This window comes from Protopterus annectens, chromosome 1.part1 (genome assembly GCF_019279795.1).
Source record: "Protopterus annectens isolate FY-2018-M chromosome 1.part1, PAN1.0, whole genome shotgun sequence".
NCBI lineage: Eukaryota > Metazoa > Chordata > Ceratodontiformes > Protopteridae > Protopterus > Protopterus annectens.
Genome location: NC_056726.1, coordinates 622632111 through 622653768, shown reverse-complemented (window position 1 = coordinate 622653768; position 21658 = coordinate 622632111). Strand labels below are relative to the sequence as shown.

The 21658-nt window shown below is 42.9% G+C and overlaps 1 protein-coding gene across 1 annotated transcript in view; it reads left to right on the top strand.

Moving 5' to 3' along the window:
• Positions 1 to 21658, top strand: part of LOC122814914 (probable ATP-dependent RNA helicase DDX43) — a 1494383-nt gene that overhangs the window by 522709 nt on the left and 950016 nt on the right. The window contains exon 4 of the mRNA XM_044087182.1: positions 2125 to 2244. Within this exon, the coding sequence (XP_043943117.1) occupies positions 2125 to 2244 (120 nt within the window). The remainder of the gene's footprint in view (positions 1 to 2124; positions 2245 to 21658) is intronic.

Genomic DNA, 21658 nt, shown 5'->3' with positions numbered 1-21658 from the left:
AACCAAGGATTTTCAACATGTTGACAAGCAAATGGGGTAGCCCAGACATAGATCTATCCCCCCCCCCAGAACTACCAGTTGAACAAGCTTTGCACAAGGACTTCCCACAAACAAGCCTGGGAAGTGTATGCTCTATCCTTCAGCTGGAAAAACCTATCGGTCTATGCACCCCCCCCCCCCCACACACACACACACACACACTGGCTCTGCTCTCCAAAGTTCTACTAAAAGTCAAACAGGACAAACCCAGGATTGTCTTGATTGCTCCAGACTGGCTGCACCAACACTGTGCACTCCTGCACAGTGTCACAATTATCTCCATGGCACCTGCTTCAGACCCCTTCCCTGCTGTCTCAGCAGGCGAACCAAATTCTGCATCCTCAGCTTCTAGCATGGAACCTTGCAGCCTAGCTAATGACTTAAATTCACCCTTATCATCCCTCAGCAAACCTGTGGTGGATGTCATCTTGGAGGCAAGGAGACCTAGTACTAGAAAATCTTATGCTGACAAATGGAAAAGATTCAGTGCCTGGAACCAATCTCTAGGGATGAGCACAGCAGCGCCCAATTTACCTCAGATTTTGCAGTACTTGACTGAGATGCTTCACAATGGCCTGTCGTTTTCCTCCATTAAAATCCACACTTCAGCTATTTCAGCTTATTATAACACAGAACCACCCCTTTTCTCTCATCCTCTGTTGAAGCAGTATCTCAGAGGGGTAAAAAACTTGAGACCACCCAGGAGAACTCCAACCTCTTCCTTGGACCTTAACTTTGTTTTGGAGAAACTCACTCTTCCTCCTTTCGTGCCAGCTGCTACTGCAGACTTAAAATTTCTTTCTTGGAAAACAGCCTTCCTTTTACAATCACTTCAGCTAGCAGGATATCTTAATTACAGGCCCTTATGGCAGTGGAGTCTTTCATGCGGACAGGGTATCTCTCAGGGCCAATCCATCCTTCATGCCCAAGGTGGTTTCCAGTGTGGCTCTCAATTCATTTGCCAACCTTCTTTCCCAATCCACAGAACAAAGGGGAAACTGATTCTGCATTCCTTGGAAGTGCACAGACAACTTAGATTCTACTTGGTCAGGACTAAACCTCGAAGAAAATCTGAACAACTGCTGGTAGCATTTGCTGCAGGTGCAGAGGGGAAGGCTATTTTAAAACCATTTCTAAATGGATAAGCCATTGCATTCATTTCTGCTATAAGCACCATGGAAAACCTATCCCCCAGGGGATCAGATCTCACTCCACCAGGGCTGCATCTACTTCTGCAGCCTTTCTCAGAGGTGTTCCTACCAGGGACATCTTAGAAGCTGCTACCTGGAGCTTTGTACATACTTTCACCCAGCATTTTCATTTACCAATTTTCTCTAAATCCAGAGCTGGCTTTGCCACTGCTGTTTTGCAAGGCCTTATAGCTGGCCCTAATGCTGTATAAACTCCTCCCATCCATAGCTTTGGTAATATACCCAAATGTAATGACTGCAACAGTGAAACATGAATAACATATAGTACAGTTGTGTACACTTACCATAAATGTAGATGTTGGAGTGTATTCACTGTTGCAGATTTGCTTACCCTCCCTTCGGCCCCCTAACTTTTTCTGGCTATACTTCTTTCTTTTAATATGCTTAAAAGCCTTTTTGGTTTATTTGCTTTTTGTTGGAGGTATACCTTTGTGTTACGTTTATTTGCTCCCCATTAGGGGGGCACCTGACATCTGGGGCAAGAAAAACTGATGTAATGTAGTCTGCTGCATGTTTTATACCCCTGACGACATGGAAGAAGGGACAGCAACCAACGCAGGACCCAAGACTTTGTTAATCAGGCCGACTGAGGGCAACCTGCCAGCAGATTGCCCAAATGTAATGACTGGAACAGTGAATACACTTGAACATTTACATTTATGGTAAGTGTACACAACTGTACCTTATAGATAATAACATGGAAACCACATTTAAATTAGTTGGTTAGAAAATGACATTGTGCAATTTACAGTTTAAAATTATAGTTCCTTTTAAAGATTCATCCTTTTACGTCATAATTTGGTAATAACCGTCCAGGAGTAATTTAGTTTTTAAATGGAAGTTATGTTTATGTATTGATATATTTTTTTTACAGACCAGCCTTCTGGAGAAGGAAATGGAAATGACTGTGCTTCAAGCTGTGTGCGTTACAAAGCAATTGACTGGACTGCAGTTCGAGAAAACAGTGAAAAATACGAAGCCTTGAAATGGTCTAGTAAGTACAGTATAAAACCAGTAACATTCTAACTGTATGTTTGGTAGTGGAAGTTTTACGTAGCTTAAAAACAGTGGTTTGTTCGTTGCAAAGGAGTAATGTCAGGTGCTTACAGTGGTGGCAGTATGGGGCTGGATGACCTGCTTGGATGGCAGAGGTGTTGAAAGCAGAGGAATGATCTATGGTCAGATGTTCTGTTAAATACTGAAAGTGATTTTCACTGCAGGAAAATTTTTGTCTAATTCATTCCTTTATTCTATCTTGAGTGGCACAGCACATCACCATGTAAGAGTGACACAGCACCATGTAAGAGTAATCTCATCTTTTCAGAGTCAAATAGCCTTTCTCATTGTTCACATTTACTGCTGAACTAGTATGAAGTGAAAGCTGAGCACCATGTGGCTACCTTGTAGTCGGTATGGATTTTCCATTTTTATCCATTTTTTCTTCCTACCTCTGTCTGCTTCTGCATGTTGAAGGTTTAGTGATTGAAAAAAGTGTCTCATTAATACTACATCTGTGCCTTTAGTACTGTCTTACAGTTTGTCTGTGCAAGCTCATTCAGCACATTTGATGTGGCTAAATATACCCTTCTGGTTTGCACCAGAGAATGCTTCCTTTGGACAGTGCCCCAACCCCCACCTAATGAAGGAGAGCTTGGTATCAGGTGCTCAGTCCTGCCCTTCCCAGCTAGTTCCTTGTGTGCTGTGTCCACTAATTAAACCTGTATCACTTGCATCAATCAGAAATGTCGTCTCTGTGCTAGGAATATGGTCTCTCTTCCTGGCTTCTTGGTGCAGAGAGATGGAACCTTACTGTGACCCAAGAAACTGGAGTTTGATTAGCAATTCTGGCATTGGAGGAGCCAGGCAGGGTGGTGGAGAAGGGGTTAAAGGGCTTGGCTTGCTTGCATCTCCCAGCATTTGGGAAGATTATGCTTACTTGAAGAAAAGTGGAGTTGGTGTGCCTTCCTTGGTGGAGACTGTGGAAATTACTACTTGTGCTTCCCACTAAGGTGCAGGGCTGCATGAAGGGTATGCCCCTTGTAGAGGTGAGGAGACCGACTTTGCATCAAGTCCATTGCCCCCTCTTCCACTACCACAGTGCTTTGTGTAGTGCATGCAGTGGAACAGAACACAGGTAAGAAATACTCTAATCATACTTGATAACTGCCCAAATGATGTTTTTTCCTGCACCCACTCCCCAGTGATGGGGAGTTCATTGCCTGGGGTGGTAATGCTTGGCAGGCAATAAGGGCAAAAAGGAAAAGTCTTTTCTCAGTAAATTAGGTTCATCTTTTCTTAGAAGTGCCATTGGTTGACTAGTCCTGGGTGATAACCCATGGGGTGCATGGACCGTTCATTTTCCACATGCTGGAAAACTCGCATTGAGCATGGCAAAATGTCTCATGCTCTGAATGATGGGAAGAAATACTATGTAGTAGGTTATCACCCTTTCTCAACCGTGGATGGTTGGCCATTAGTTATAGACTCTAGGACCTGAGATCAGGTTAAGGGAGAATGCAAAAACAGGTGCATTTAAAAAATGTTCTAAACATTGATATGCACATTTGTTAGATTGTTAGAGATCTGTTTCATAGAGATCCACATGTGGAAACTGTTGTTTTTGCTTTTAGGATTTCCTAAATGTCTTTCTTTGTAGAATACAGTTGGGATCCTCACTTGAGATGGTACCTGCCTCCTTCCTAATTATTTTCTGCTGCAGTTTCCATTGTTTGATTTAGTGTACAGTCTGCTACCAAAATTCCTGGCAAGCAGTTGCAGCACATTTTAAGCTACAGCTGATCAAGTTGTCAGTTCTTCATTGGAAGAATTTGTTAATGATGATATTGTATGGTTTCTGACTTTTTGGTCCACATGCCAGCCTGAAGCCTGCTTCATTTTGCCAGAATTGTGTTGGATTTTTTCATAGAATTTATATGTTTTGATGAAAGATCTGATTTTGGAAGATTCCTGTAGTGTGCAGCTGTTCCTCTTCTGTTGCCCGCAACCTGGCAAAAATATTTTGTTTCCCCACTCTGTTGGACACTAATACATTCTTCTGGTGCAGACCATGGTTCACTCTGTGTAGAAGAGCATGCTTAGACCCCGAATGTGCCAGTTCTTTTCATCTTTCATCTTGTATATTTTGTATCTTGAGCCCTAGTTATCCTGTCTCCAGATTGAGTACTCACAGCAGCACTGTTGATATTGGCGCTGCCAAAATAACCAGTATTTTTGTTTGGCCACTGGTAAACAAAAATGGGATAAACTTGTTATATTTATACCCCCCTGTCCCGAAGATGTCTGTTGAAGGATACTTTAGATTATGTACGGATACCTTTAAGAAGCTTTCCATGGTCTTGCACATGTGTATAAATACTGAGCATGTGCAAGCTAGACTGCCATTTTGTAGAGAGCTGTTGAGATGTAAGCATGCATGTATGTAATGGTCTGTCAATCAGTTCATTTATGTTGCTGCTTTCCATCCTGATGTGTTTCAATACAATAAAACATAAATGAACTACTCTGCCTGTTCGTCTTGAATCATGACATGGGACGAGCAACATGGTGTCAGAATGGGATCCAGAATCAAGACGAAGAGTCACTCAGTTAATGTTGGAGGAATGGATCATCCCTACTGCACGTACAACTTGCAAAACAGGTCAGAAATTATTTCTGGGTACTAAAACTTGCTTAAATTAAATATAAAATGAAGTACTCATAAAGCTCAAAACGAATTTCCAGTTGAATGAAATGTCCGAAACTGAGATATATTGATAAAAACATTTGAAATAGTTACAAAAATGTTTGAATTGCATAAAATGTGTAAAATAAAGAAAGCTACTCCTTTTTTCATTGTGCTTTTTCATATTAATTAAAGCTATTCAAGATATTCAAGATATCTGAAATGTACAAAGTGTTCGCAAGTTTTTGCAGTATTAAGTACAGTTATTTTGCAAAATGTGCATTTGAATGTTGTTAGAAGTACCTGGTGCATGTTCGTACATAATTACAGGGGCCATATTTGCAGTGTGTTTAAGCATACTTTGTTGGCATGGCAGAAGGCTTTTGCAGACTAGCTCCACTTGTCTTTGATAATAATATTGCAGTGAATTGGAGAGTGTTTGAGCAAGAGTATGATATTTTCATACAAGCTGCATTTTTTGACAAAGATGCTCGTACAAAGGCATTTATTCTGCTTAATTTAGCTGGTTCAGAAGCCATAGAAAGAGAGTGTTCATTTATATAGTGGTATCTGCTCAAAGGAAGACCCAGAGTGCTTAAAACGTAAATTTAGAAAAATGTGTAACCTACAAGGGATCAGAAGCCTGGGGAAACTTTTGCAGCATATATAACTGACTTGAGAAATAAAGCTAAAATATGCAGATTTGGTAATTTAGGGGACTTTTTTTGGTATTAAAGATGATGCTGTGGTAAGATTTTGCTCCAAGACCATGGTTTAACTTTGAATAAGGCCCTATATAGAGATTTGTCAGATCCTGAGCTCACAGAAAAGTACATAAATATGCTTACAAATGAGAAATCCATGCTTCCAGTGTCTTCTAGTGCTAATGTTGATAGTATGCAGCACTTGGTTAAAAAAAAAAAACAGGCCAAAACACATGGCAGCAACTGAGAGTCCTGTAACACTCCCTAGGGAAACCCTGTAGCTTTCCAGCAAATTCCAGAGCATGCACACCTTCAGTGAAGCATAAGGGTGAGTCAGCAAATTCAAAGCATGTGCCCTCACCTAGTCTCAATAAACTGTTGCAATTATGGTGGCAGTTGTCTAAAAGAGAAAATTACTTGGCGTTGGTCAGCAGTGCCACAGATGTAAAAAGTGCAGCCAGTTCAAAAGATTTTGTAAAGCAAGAGGCTCATTCTTTTATTAAAGGAGAACATTCAGAGAGACAAGTTGATCAATTAGAAAGCTGTACCCCATTGATGGTGTGTCTGTGCTTAATGAAACAGTTGCTTCATTCATTGCCTATAAGTCTACTGCATTATTTTTTTTTTTACTGTTCGGATAAATGGAAGACCCATAGAGCTCAAAGTTGACACGGGTTCAAAGTGCAGTGTTATGTCAGCAGAAATGCTTGCTAGAGTATGTGCTGGTGAGAAGCGTGATTTTGGCAAAGTTTGCGAAGCTTGTTGCTTATAGTGGTGAAGAAATTCAGACTGAAGGCTCAGTAGTGCTTTCCTGCATCTCTGTTGGGAACAGCTGTGACTTGCAATTTTATGTGGTCAAAAGATACTTGCAGTTATTGGTGGGTTTTCAAGATAGTTTGGGTTTCCAAGATAGTTTGAGAATGGGACTGATCTCACTTAATGAGGAAATCCACCATGTAAGCTTAAAAGACGTGTGCTCTAATTTTGCCCATACTATTTGTGTTTTTTATCTATGCTGATGTTTTCGAAGACAAACTAGGCAAACTCCCAGTTGTGTACTCCATGAAGTTTGACCCTGAAGTCAGCCCAGTTGTCAGACCAGCCTGGAGAGTTCCAGTAGCTATACAGAACAGAGTCAAAGCCGAGCTAGATAAAGTGATGCAGCAAGGTGTGATTTGTCAAGTTGACGAATTAACTGGTTGTCTTACATGGTGATAGCTCATAAGAAAAGCTCGGATGGTATCAGGATATGTATTGATCCAAGATATTTGAACAAAGCACTGAAAAGACATCATCCAGTGTGTAGAGTGGAAGACGCCACTGCTCTTATACCAAATGCCACTATTTTTTCTGTCTTGGATGCGAAAAGTTCATTTTGGCAAATTTTGCTTGACTAAAAATCTTCATTGCTAACCACTTTCAGTACTCCTTTTGGGAGGTGCAGATTGAGAATGCCATTTGGGATAAATTTTGACAGTGAAATCTTCCAGCATCTGATGGAGCAAATTTTTAGTAGACAATATTCTAGTAGGTGTTAATGGTGAAACCGAGCATGCAAGGAAGCTCTAGAAAGTTCTGGAAAGAGCATGTGAAGTGAATTTTAAGCTGATTCCTCAGAAGTGCAAGTTCATGCTACAAGAAGTTACTTATGTTTGTCATTTGTTGACCAGATCCTTCTAAACGAACAGCAGTTCTTGAGATGCCAGCTCCAATGTTCAAGCACTACAATGTTTTCTTGGCATGGTTAATTGCCTAGGCAAGTTCATTCCAGATTTAAGCCAACTTTCAGCACCACTCAGAGAGCTGACATGCAAAAATGTATCCTGGTCATGGTCAGAACAGCACCAAAGTGCATTTGATGTCCTGAAATGGAGAATTGCTAGTTCACCTACTTTGATACTATATTCACAGACCAGTTACTCTTTCCTGTGATGCTTTGAAATTTGGTCTTGGAGTCCTTCTTCAGGAGGGTAGACCAGTAGCCTATGCATCGAGAACTCTGACCCAAACCGAGGTGCAGTATGCACAACCTGAGAAAGAGCTCTTGGCAATTGTTTGCATATTCGAAGTTTCATGATTGAATATATTTATGGTCAGCCTGCTATCCATATTGAAACACATTGCCATCCTCTAATCACTGTTTTGAGAAAGCCTATGTATACAGCTCCTGACCGATTACAACGCATGATATTGAAATTGCAAAAGTAGAATTTCAGTCTTGTCTACACAAAAGGCAAACTTCTTTATCTTGCTGATACTTTATCCAGATCGCCCAGAAATACTACGGAACAGCATAAAAATTAGACACTTGATTTTGAAGTCATGGAAGTGAGAAATTTTTCTTCCACACGTCTTGAGCTTAGAAGTCGCATGGCCTCTGATCCAATTCTCCAGAAGCTCAACCACTTCAGTCGAGAATGGCCATCAAAGCAATCTTGTTTACCAGTAGACTTGCAACCATATTTTCTTACAGAGATGAGATTTTATTTGACAATGTCATCATGAAAGGTCCAAAAGTGATTGTTCCAAGATCTTTGCAACTTGAATATATCACCATCTTGTAACATGGCCACCTAGGAACTGATTCTACCAAAAGAGGAGAGGACTAGTATTTTGGCCTTCTATGTCACAGCATATTGAGAGAGTACTTTTCATCTTCCTCTGTATGTAATAGTACTAAACCATGTTAACCGAAAGAACCACTTCATCTAAACCAGATTCCTGAACTACCTTAGTCAGCAGTAGCCACAGACATTTTCAAATGTAATGGTCAACATTACCTGATGGTAGTAGACTCATTTAATTTGATTTGAGATTGACCTACTTCTAAATCTAGCATCCAGTGCTTTTATTAGTAAGTTGAAGCGTCATTTTGCAGTCCATGGTAGTCTGCACAAAGTTATTTCTGACAGTGGTGCACAGTTTACAAGAAAGCAGTTCAAGAGATTTGCTGAAGAATGGGACTTGTTATGAGTAGCCCTGAGTACCCACAGTCAAATGTTTGACAGAACGTGCAGTTCAAAGTGCAGAACAGTTTAAAGAAGTTGAAAAGAGGCAATAGCGATGTTTTTCTAAATCTCAGAAATATTCCTCATGATAAACATCATGATTCACCTGCAAAAAGACATTTGTTGAGACAAACCAGAACTACACTACCAATCAGTAGCAATTTGTTGGTTCCCTGTCTAAGCTCAAAAAGCAGTGAAAGCTCAACTCGTGAAAAGGTTTGTCCCAGAAGTCCTATTATAAGATCAGCAAACCGCTCAATCTGTTACAAGAAGGTGAGATGGTGAGGATGCAGACGTCCAAATGTTTTGATTGGATAGGAGTCATGTCCACACCAGTGATCGTACATTGTGGAATCACAAGGAGTAGAATTTAGGCGGAATTAGAAACATTTGGTATTGGTGTCTGAGCCAGTATCGCAGCATCTTGCTTGTGAAAAAGACATCTCGGAGTGAGTCATCCAGAGGACGTTCCAGCAAATATTCCTATTCCTGAGAATACTCCTGAAACAGATTGTTCATCAATGACTGCCCCTGTTGCTAAACCCAGTTCTAATTGCTATATCACTAGATTAGGTGGCATTTCCAAACCATATTCCAGATACATGGCAACTTGGACATGAACATTGTGTATTTCTTGGTGTCCGTATAATTGCATATCTCTCTTTTTTAAATGTCATTTTATTCTGGGCAATTCACTAAAGAGGGTGGGTGTAGATCAGTATGTATGTATCCTTTTAAGAAGCTTTTCATGGGCTTGCACGTGTATAAATACTGAGCACATCCAAGCTAGACTGCCATTTTGTAGACAGCTGTTGAGATGTAAGCATGCATGCATGTATGTAATGGTTGTCATTTTAATCAGTTTTTATTGTTGCTATTCACCCTGATGCCTCTCTATACAATAAAGCATATAAATTACCTACCCTGCCTGTTTGTCTTGAGTTATAACGTAGGATGAACGGCGGATACCTTTCACAAGGACTGAGAAGGTTTCCTTATGCAGTCTTGAAACACTGTAGGAACAGTGTTAAACTGCAAGTGGAATTGTAGGAACAGTGTTAAACTGCAAGTGGAATTGTCGATACTTCAAGTAATTTCCTGCTGTTAGCCCATTTTGTCCATGAGACTACTTTATAGGCCTTGTGTTTTTGTCAACACTTTAACTAGAGGAATCTGGCGTATTCCTGCTTACCGAGAGGCCCAGTAAATACCTCTTTATATATATATATATATATATATATATATATAGATATATATATATATATTTTTTGGGAATGTGTCCTGGAATATGTACACTGCATTTCTCACACTTTGAGCATGCACAGTATGTTTACTATTGGCCTTTTCCTGTGGAGATGTCCTTGAAGTCTCCTCACATGTGCTTGCCATAGAAGTGTTACTAATATATCACCAAGATAAGGGACTGTGAGGTGTTTGATACGAGGTGCTTTCAGAAAGCTGTACTGAAGACTGACTGTAGTTGCACGATTGACTTATTTCAAGCTCTGAGGAAACGCCAACCTCTCTTACATGTGTGTGACCCAGCTCATACTGTTACAATCATATTGTAAATAAGTGCAGACCTATTCAAATTCTATTGCCTGACATTATGGAATGCAATTCTTGTGGTTGTACATTTGGAAATAACTGTTTGCATTTGTGTACAGTCACTGTATCTGATGATCTTGCCACACTTCACATACTAATAATCTGAGGCTTGGGCATGCATCCAAGTTTTTTTTTTTATATGAGTATTTCACAAGTTGGATGGTTTTGGTTAAACCTCTGTTTCAAGAGGGTTGAGTTGCAACTCTTGAGGGGACAAGTAACTCTAAGACTCTTAGTGATGCTACTTCCTGATCACAGTTCATTACTTTGTAGCCTTTACATCATGTAAAGTAAGCCTGAATACCCAGTTATTGTACCTTGTATTTTCTGTCCTGAAAAATATGCATTTTTCATCAGATATGTCAAAGTAGTATTTTATATTGTCTGTCTTGCAGTATCTCTGTATTGGTTTATTTTTTGATGCTTGTGAAAAAAAAACGGGCACCTTTGATTAGACAGTGGTCCATCAGTTATTGAGCTGGATAATGATTCTTGAAAATGCAACATATTTCATTGCTTTGCAGACATTTTGACTCATTGCATGATATCTCACACTTTCTCTTTGTTCATACTAAACTTCAATTGTGTACCTTTACTCAAATATTGCCTTGTAGTATAGAAATAACCGTCTCCGTTGTGTAGCAGCTTTTGAATGTAAAAGCTCATCACAGTAAGAGTCCGACATTCTTTGGCCATCCGGTCAAAGACAGCATTTCACAACAAGCTGCATCTGTACAAGGCTTTAACTCTTGTCACTTTTCAGCAGGTATTTGTAATTATGAAATTACCTACAAAACGTTGATAGTTAAGAAAGCCCTTTTAATCATACTCCTATGTATACTCTCTTCTTAATCTAATGCATACAGGCAGCAATATCGTAAGTTTATACTGAACCATGGAAGCTGTACTCTTGCAACGTCCTCAACATTGAAGAAATGCAAGTGCTTTTTGAAGATGCTCTGATTCAACTAAAATTATCTTACTGTAGATATATATATATTTTTAATACAACCAAAGCCAATTGCTGACACCTTTTTCTACTTGTTCATAACACATCTTTACATCTTTTAAATGCTGTAGTACCTATAAACTTTAACTCTTCCTATTTTATAATGGTATTGTATGTAGACCTTGCTGACTAGTAGTTTGTATCGCATGATAAATTTTAGGGTTAGTGCTGTTGCAACTAAAGGTTTCAGCATAACAGCTTCTGTCTTGTTCTGTACATCAAATAAATGCTACGTCGTGCTGTAATAACTTTATTGCATTTTGCTTTGATGTCTGACAACTTTGCTATGAATTTGAACGAATATTGCACCATGCCTATGGAATTCATAAGTAATTTTGTCATATGGCTGTTTCATGTTTACAGTTTTTACCTTGTCAGCAGTCAGCATCTGCTTTCAACACTTCTAGTAAAACGTGACCCATGTATTTCATAGAAGTTAAACTGATTGATTTTCAAATATTTGGACATTAGTACATAAGCTTTGATAGATGCATATCATATTCTTGCTTGGTGGTATCTCACACCAGAATGCCACAGATTATGTTGATTGTGATATGAGGAAGTGCCATCTGTGCCAGGGAGAGTAGGGCAGTGCATTTGTAACACAGCTAGCATAGCTAGATGGTTTGTAAAGAATTTTGTCATTTTACTATCACACTGATTTGTACAGATACTTGTGTTAAAATATATATTTGTAAAGTTGCCTGTGTTAAAAATGCATCAACAATGGGTCTTGCGGGACAGAAAAGAGAGATTTATTTATTTGACATTTGTTGATTGGGTTAGTCTGACTGAGGTGAAGCCCTTTTTCAGCAGAGGCCTGTGGAGAAAAGCTCCACAATTTACAGTACATGTAACATAAAACGTAGATAGATTATAAAACCTTAACAGTACAATGAAGTACATTCTTAACCTACACAGATATTAAGAACAGTAAGTGAGGCAGCATTACTGCTGTATATCAAGAGGTTTCCTCATTTGTAATAGTAATTTAAGCTAGAGTAGAATGGGTAAAGGTCAAAGTAAACTTACGAGTGAGGATAGATGAAGGATGTGGAGTTAGGTGAGTGTGAGATGAATGATGTGGAGTAGCTGGTCAAGGAGGGTGGTTGCAGTGACAGAGCCATACATTGTTTAAATAATGTTTTGTAGCAATTTTGAATTTATGTTGGTGATGGATATTTCTAATGTCCAGGGGAAGTTTATTCCAAAATTGAGCTGGGGAGTAACTGTAGAGGTTTTGTCCTATTTTGGTTTTAGGCTTGTAAATTTGAAGAAGGTTTTGTTCTGAGCTTTGTAGGGACCTAGGTGGGGAGTAGGGGGAGAGTAGTGAGGCAGTATTGGGACAGGAGGGCAGGAACAATATAGAATGTACTATTTGAAGCTGGGGGAGGAGCAGATGGTGGGGGAGTTCTAGCCAGTTTGATTTTCCTCAGAGGAAGACAGTGGTGTTGATTGGTAGGAAAGGTTGGCTGCAATCCTAGCTACTTTATTGTAAGTGGCTTCAGATTTTGAGATGAGCGAGGTCTGAAGATTAGTCAGAATTTGTGAGCCATAGGATAGGGTGGGGAGAAGGTAGGCGTAGGATAGGGAGATTTTGACTTTATTTGATGAGACATTTTTTGTTCCTGTAAAGGAGATCCAATTTCAGATGGGTTTTCTTAATGTTGTTGAGAACATGCAGATCAAATCTAAGATGGTCATGGATGACCCCTAGCAGTTTGGTGCAATATTCCATGGTGATAGGAGTGTTGAGGGATGAGATTAAGTAGGAAGGTTTGAGATGATCCATAGATATGGGGATGAAAAGCGGGAGTTGAATTTTGTTTGGATTAAGAATTAGCTGGTTGTTGGTAAACCAGGTTTCAGTGGATAAGAATGATTCCTGTGTTCTTGTATTTAAGTCAGAGAGTGTATCTGATATGGTAATAACTGTGGAGTCATCTGAATATTATGGTAATAACTGTGGAGTCATCTGCATATTGCACAATAGAGGACTGTGGGCAAGAGGTAGACAATAGGTTAGTAAAGATATTAAACAGTAGTGGGCCAAAGATAGGACTTTGAGGAACACCCGTCTGGACAGGTAGAGAAGTTGCAGAAAGCCATTGACAGACTGAAGTTTATCACTGAGGTAGCTAGTGAACCAGGAGATGGAGGTGGAGTGGTTGAGTTCAGAGAGTTTGAGGACCAGGTGGGAGACTAGGTCAAGAAATAGCCAATGAGACCAGCTTGTTTTGATTTCTGGCTTGGGATATGGTGTTTACGAAGGAGATAAGGGCAGTGGAGGTGCTGTGCTTAGGGCAAAAGCCATGCTGAGTAGAGGTGAGTAGGTTCTCATGTAACAGGGTAGTGAAGGATCTGATTGTGTACACATTTCTCTAGAAGTTTGGAAAGGGGGGGTAGGATTGCAATTGGCCTAAAGTTAGCAAGTTCAGAGGAATTGCATCCCTTGTGGATGGGTAGGGTATAGAATTGTTTCCTGATGGTGGGTACCTTAGATTCAGCTACAGAGCGGTTAATGAGTATAGAGATGGGAAGAGCAAGAGTGTGTGGAGCTTTCTGGAGAAAGGGGCGTAGGTTATCTATGGAGGGGGAACAGGGTTTAAGATTTAGAAACAAGATTTTAATGTAGTTAGTGGATACAGGTTTCAGTGAGAAGGTCTGAGAATGGTTAGAAGGTGTGAGAGGGTTAGGGAGGTGTTTGCATTTTGATTAGGATTGGATTGGAGTGCTAATTTGGTAAAAGTGTCAAATAATTGAAGTTGGTGGCAGATGTTCTTCATGTTTCACTATTGCAGTCTTCACATTTGGGTTATCCCTGCCAGGGTAGCCCTTGGCCAGCCTGAATACTAGAGACTTAGTATTTTTGCGTCTGTTGCTGTCACTTGAGGACTGACATCAGGTCATCAGGAGTATAAAGTAAGGCAGCCCATGCCATTACATCAGTCTTTCTTGCCGTGGAGCCCAAAGCAGAAGCAGTTTGCACGAGTGCCAGTCTGCCATTACCTGAGTTTTCGTCTACTGAATTGAAGTTGAAGTCTTCTAAAGTGAAGTACCCCGTTGGGGGTCCTTTTTTCTTGCACTAACCGATGTTAGAAAAAGTTACTAATTGTATCGCCTGTGGAAAGTAAATACCACACCAAGACGTCTACTCTTACTGCGTCACTTGTTTAGGCTCAGGTCACGACGTATCCCCATTGTTGCTTCTGTGCTTTGTTCAATGCCAGAACTGTCCGTTGTCAGGCCCTTATTGTAGCCAGATATTTTCACTTAGTCTTCGAATTCCGATATGGCTTTGATAAGCCATCCGACAGCAAATCTTCCAAAAAAGTAAAGATAAAGACAGTCACTGCACAGGTCCAAACCTACCGACTACTCTTCCGTTAAGCTAGTAGTCACTTCTCCGGTACTCAGTGAGATGCTTTTGCAACCCCTGATGCCCACTTCTGTTGATTTGCAAGCCACTACCGAGACCCTTTCAGAGTCAGATATGCTGCAAAACTCTTCGACTAAGGATCCTGCGGTTGTCTCTACCTTGGATGGGTCCAGAGCCACTAAACAGGCACCAGCTTCCGAGGAAGTCCTTCGCACTACCGAATCTCTACACAAACCAACGTCTTTCACGACTACAGTTCTTTTAACATCACAGATTCTTGGGTCCAGGGTACGAACCACACCCAAGAAACTGACGACCCACTCTCAGGTGCCTGCTACCTCGCCTCAGTCTCCAATGCTTAAAATGGCGGAAGACCTTGTCATGCTGATCAGGGGAATCCAAGCTTACCCCTTCCAAAAGGAAAAGATATCTGTCCCCTGTAGTTTTGTCTGAACAAGAGTCTGATGAATCTGATGCATCTGAATATGAAGACATGCAACCCCTCTCCACTTATGAGGATTCCATTCCTTCAGCCTCTCCCCCAGAGGATTTTTCCTTTGTGGAAACCCTGCATACTTTTAAGGGAGCATTTCCAATGGGAGAGACAGGACTACCCTCAGTCTAAAGAGAGAGACTGGGAATTCCTAGATCTTCCACAACACAGACCCTTGGCCATCCCCCCAGTCCTGGATGTTGTGGAGGATGTTTTCCTCGAATGCAGACTGACTCCTGACGCCCTTTCTCCAGCTCCCAGAAAACCAGGCAGGTACTACAGATTCTCTAACTCACACAAATATCTTTTTAAAAATCCTACAGCTGATTCTGAGGTTATTTCTCAAGGAGCAAAAGGGATTAAAGCAACCTCTGCTAAGAATCCCACCCACTTGGATAGGGATTCCAGAGCATTGGACAGATGGGGTAAAAAAAGTATACACCTCAGCTACTCTTGCTATCAGGGCACTAAATTGTCAGTTCCGTATGCTGAAATTTTAGCAACATACCTTGTAACTCCTTAAACAAAAAATGTCTTCCTTTCCTGCTTGGGACGAATCTAAAGATTTACAAGAGTTGATGCATTCTGCAAGTCCAGTAACTAAATACCTTGCACTGTGGTTTTGATGCACTAGAAGCTTCTTGCAGGGCAGCAATCACTGGATCTGTCATTAGAAGGCATGCATGGCTTAAGGAACAGCCCCTGCCAAACCATGTCAAATCGAAATTGTTGAATACCCCCTTGCACAAAGATGACTTATTTGACACAAAGGCAGAAGAGGTTTTGAAAAAGATGGAAGAAAAAGGAAAATCTATGCAAACAGTTAAGGATTTCTTGCAGGTCCAGCACTGGATGTTAAGTTGTCTAATCTCGCCTTCATTCTTGCTGGTTGGGTTCGGAGCCGATCGGCTCAGACTCGGCCATCTTCAAAGATCGAGAGCTGTTTAGTGGCTCGAGGCTTCCCCATATCCCATGCTGCCTGGTACTACAAACCCTGATCTCATTTGCCGCTTCTGTTGCGAGGTTGTCTTACTGGCTCAGGTCGTATATTTTCATTGTTTTATGTGCTTTTTGTCAAAAACTATTAGGGTTTTAGTGTAGTTTGTTAGTTGTAGTTACAATCTTTTCATAGGATATCTTTGTTTACCTGAATTCCCCTCCCCTTCAGAAAACTCGTTTTAGTTAGTCCCCCCCCCCCAATGTCTTCCTTAAGTAGCCATTTAACTTAGAGGCTAACCTTGGGGGGGGGGATTAGTATTTACCTAGTTTAGTCTTACTTGTTTGTTGGTAGCATAGGATATTATGTCTATTTCTTGGCTGTTTTTTGAGTGTGGTAACTTGTGTCTGAGATAGTTATTATATCCTAAATTTTGTGTGTATTGTGTTTGGTGTTCCTTCCTTACGTATGTCCAAGGACACCAAGGTGTCCGGATTAAAGAAGTGTGACTCATGCTGTCAGAAGATGTCTCTGACAGATGGTCACACTTCTTGTGTCTATTGTCTGGGCGTTGTGCACCTGCAGGACTCTTGTTCGGTTTGCCATGCTTTCAGCCCAAGAGTCCTGCAGGAGCGTAGGAATAAGCTAATCCTATGGGGTTTACTTAAGCCCGAGGATTCACTGGCTAAGGCTCAGCCCGTGAAGTCCTCCAAGCCATCTAAATCTTCGGCTCCCAGTTCGGAGCCATCGGTTGAAGCTACTCCTCCTGCCTCTGTTCCGGTCGGAACCGATGTGCCTGCCTCCCAGTCTGTTCCGACATGCACTTCGGAGCCGTCGGGGAGTCTAAAGAGATCCAGGTCTCCCTCCCTGGAGTCTATACGTTCGGCTCCGAGGTCGTCTCCGCTCCATTCGGAGTGCAGTCATCGGTCCTCCCACTCTTCTCGGTCATCAAGGCTTTCAGATCACAACGTGGAGAGAGTGGTCAGTAGGGTGTTGAAATCGTAGGCCCTAGCAAAAATGTTGTCCAGCCCCCCTCATCAGGGTTTGGCTCCGTCCATGTCTGCAGTTATTCCTCCTCCGACTCCTCCCTTGAGTTCGGAGCCGGAGTTCGTTGGGGTTCGAGTCGTGGAACCGTCTGTACCGATACCTTCTCCTTTGGTTCCATCGTCTGCTCCGATCACTTCCTTGGTACTGTCCTTGGAGGGATCTGGGTGCCGAGACTCCCTCGTTGGCTCCGAGGGGACGAGTGGCATCGGACCTTTGTCCAACCCCATTCTCCCCCTCGGAGCTTTGGTGCATGTGAGCTCTGCTCCTACATCGGCTTCGGAGCCCCCCCCCCTGTGCGGAGAGGGATTCCAGTCTCTTCGGAACCGGAGCCTTCTCGACATCCGAGCGGGGGCGCCTTCGAGGTCATGAGTGTGCTGGCCCCTGAGTCAGCCCCACAATCATCCCCATCGGCTCATCCCCCTATGGTGCCTGCGTCTGCCTCTGCCCCTCCTCCAGACCCCAAGTGTAGGGAACCAATGCTCCAGGGCACCCTGTTGGGTGTATCTTCCTCTTCCGAGGCCTCCCCTGATCATTCAGAGGAGCCACCTCATACGAGGAAATGCAAGAGGAAGCATGTTGACTCCCCCGAGTCTATCACATCAGATACCGACTTAGAGGATTCGGAAAGGTCCCCTAGATCCCCCTCTGAAGATGTCTCCTCCTCAGACATCCTTGAGATGCTTAGGCAGAGGCGGAACTGGACTAACCTGAGCCCTTCTGAGGATGAGTCTGTATTCCTGGATGCTTTTGGATCCCGACCTTCCACCTCCTGCGTGTCTCAGCCTTTCGACCCACTGATGTCTGTGGTTGCTCTGAAGGCGTGGTCAGCTCCAGACACAGTGGAACCGACCCCCAGAAGACCCGCTAAATTTATAACTGCATCACAGGATAAACAGTTTTTGACCAAAGGTGCTCCCATTGATGCCATGGTGGTAGCAGCTGTCACAAAGGAGTTGGCTGAAACTTCAACTGTCCCTCCCCCTAACAAGGAGTCCAGGACGATGGACAGATATGGGAAGCTAATGTTCTCTTCAGTGACCTTTTCCATGAGGTCTCTGAATTATTTGTGCCACTTTACCCGTCTTCAAAGGGATCTCCTTAAAGAGCTTGGAGATACCCTCCAAGATCCATCAGCTGAGGGGGCCCAGGCTGAGGCAGCCTCCCAGCTGGCGAGACTCTAATTCAGTGGTGAACTCCTCCATGAGGCTTATTTCTTATGCAGCTGATGGTGCGAGTAGTGCCGCGGGCACAGGCGTTGCCCTAAGGAGGCACGCTTGGATGCGGCTATGTAACTTTGCGGAACTTTCCAGAGCGTCTTTCACCAACACCCCCTTTGAAGGTTCCTCTCTTTTTGGATCACAGGTGAAGGACACCCTTACCAGATGTGAGCAGGAAGGCAAGACTCTCTCTGCCGTGGGAGTCCATTTTTCCACTCCTTCCAGACCATATCCCAAGGGTCAGAAGAGTGAAAAGATATGGTTCCGTAAATCCCAGGGAGCCTTGCCGGACACACGTGGTGAGTTCCCATCCAGAGGCAGAGGAGGGAACAATAACAGATGCCGCCCTCGTGGCAGAGGGGGTCCGCAAAACTAGGGCAACAGAGTATCCTTCTCTGACAAGCCCTTCCAGCATCCCTGAAGGGTTGCCCACCTCTGGAGGCAGTCGGGGGAAGATTATTGCTGTACCGAAGAGCCTGGCAAGACATAACACAAGACAAATGGGTACAGTCTGTTATATCCGGAGGCTACAGAATTCCCTTTGTTCACACTCCCTTGTTGTTAAACAAGTCCCTTCCAGATGTTCCACCCAATCTAAGGGATCAAGCAGTTCAAGAAGTTTCAAAACTGCTAAGAAAAAGGGCCATCCAGCAAGTCCCAGCAGACCAGCAAGGATCTGGAATTTACTCAAGGTTTTTTTTGGTACCAAAAAAGACAAGGGACTGGAGACCCATTCTGGATCTCAGCAGACTAAACAGGTCTGTACAAAGAATGAAGTTTCGGATGGTCACGCCACAGTCCATTTTACCCTTTCTGGGTCAGGACAATTGGATGTGCTCTATAGATCTTCAGGATGCGTGCTACCACATCAAAATGGACAGATGCACCAGAAGATTCCTTCACTTCCGGCTGGGAGACTGCCATTATCAGTTCAGAGCTCTGCCCTTTGGTCTCACCACAGCCCCCAGGGTGTTCACCAAATGCATGGCAATAGTTACCACTCACCTGAGACGGCAAGGATTCCAGGTGTTTCCATATCTAGCTGACTGACTCCTCACTTCTACCACCAGGCATCACCTTTTGCGAGCCAGAGACTACACAATCCAGACTTGCCCCAGACTAGGTATCACAATAAATTTAGAAAAGTCTGCATTGTCGCCCTGTCAGTCTATCACCTTTTATAGGCGCAAATTTAAATACAAAAGACATGTCAGCCAGCCTTCCACCAAACAGGGTGTTAGTCGTTCGCCAACATGTGCAGGTCTTATTAGGATGCAAAAGAATTCAAGTCAGGTTTGTCCTCCAAACTCTGGGTCTCATAGCAGCAGCGATCATACGCCTTCCTTTAGCTCGTTTTCACATGAGGATTCTCCAGTGGCTTCTTTTCACCCAATGGTCCTTCCAGCAGCTTTCCATGTCTCACATGATTATGATCACACAAGCATGCAAAAGGCACCTTGCGTGGTGGGTGGTCTACACATCACTGCCCCAGGGCAGACCATTTGTACTCTCCCCTCCAGTTGCTATGGTGACCACGGATGCCTCCCTGATCGGGTGGGGGGGGGGCATTATCAGGGCAGAACAGTCCAAGGCACCTAGCAACATCACGAGTACCATTTGCATATAAACTTCTTGGAGATGAGAGCCGTGATTTTAGTGTTGCAAGCTCTTCAGGGCTGTCTTTCTACCGGGACCATTGCAATTCAAACGGACAATATGTCAGTAGTGTGGTACATCAGCAAGCAGGGCAGAACCAGGTCGTATCCCCTATGTCAAGAAGCACTCCGACTCTGGCAGTGGGCGATCTCTTCCCAACGGTTTCTGATCGCAGTGCACATCCCTGGGAGATCCAATGTCATAGCAGACAGGCTGAGCAGAGCAATTCTCATGCCTCACGAGTGGTCTCTGAATCAGGTAGTGGCGGCGGACCAAATCTTCCGCAAATGGGGCCAACCTTGCTGCGACCTTTTTGCCACCCCCCTCAACAGCAAGTGCAGCAATTTCCTCTCTCTTCCACTTCCCGGACATTCCCCCAGAGACGCTCTAGTCCACGATTGGCCTCAGGGACTTCTGTATGCATTCCCTCCCTTTCCCCTAATCCCGAAGCTAATACAGAAAGCTACTGTATTGGGCTGCAAAATTATCCTCATTGCTCCTTACTGGCCTCGACAAATATGGTTCCCATTCCTGCATCATCTTTTTGAGCAGCCTTGGACTCTGGACCCAGTTCCAGACCTTCTGATCCATTAATCGGGCGGGCTGCACCAATCCCTGCAATCCCTCCAGCTCACTGCTTGGTTGCTCCACTTCCAACTTTAGCCAGGCTTCCTGAGATCTCCCCCTCTGTGAGCGAAATTATTTTATCGCACAAGTCTATGACTAGAAAAACCTACGCTAGCAAGTGGAAATGTTTTTCTTCCTGGGCAGAGGCTAAGAGTATAGACCTCTTTTCAGCCCCTGTACACCACATTTTGGAATTTCTTGTGGAACTCTTTCATGCTGGGTCCGCTTCCGCTACAATTAGAGTTCAGTTAGCTGCAGTTTCAAATTTTCACATTGGCCTGTCGGAACATATGTCTCATAAGCTATGTAAAGCCTTTCTCAAAGGGACCACTCTGCTCAGGCCCCCAGTGAGAGATCCTCCACCTCCGTGGGATTTAAATTTGATATTAGCTTATCTAATTTTGCCCCCCTTCGAACCTGCAGCATCTTGTTCTTTGAAGTTTTTATCTTGGAAAACCCTCTTTCTGGTAGCAATTACTTTAGCCAGAAGAGATTCGGAACTTCAGGCTCTTTGTATCTGTCCTCCGTACCTAGTGTTCCACAATGACAGGGTTGCTCTCAGGACTAATCCTTCCTTCCTAAGGTCTCTTCTGAGAATAACTTGAATCAGTCCATTGACCTTCCTGTGTTTTTTCCAAACCACTCCAACAGGGCGAAATATAAATTGCATCAGTTAGATGTTCACAGGCAACTACGCTTTTATTTGCATAGAACTAAGGACATCAGAAAATTGGACCAGCTTTTCCTTTCCTATGCTGAGGGTAAACAAGGTCTTCCAGTTTCGACAGTAACCTTATCCAGGTGGTTGACTACTATCACCACATTCATCTATCTACTGAGGAATAAGGAATTGCATGTTAAACCAAAAGGTCACTCCACCAGAGCTTTAGCCACTTCTGTGGCCTTTCAGGCTGGGTTGCCCATGGAATCTATTTGTGCTGCAGCTACGTGGGCCAACCCACATACTTTCATTTCGCATTATAAGTTGGATGTAGTTTCCAGGAGCAGAGCTGATTTTGCTTCCACTGTTCTGAAGTTTGT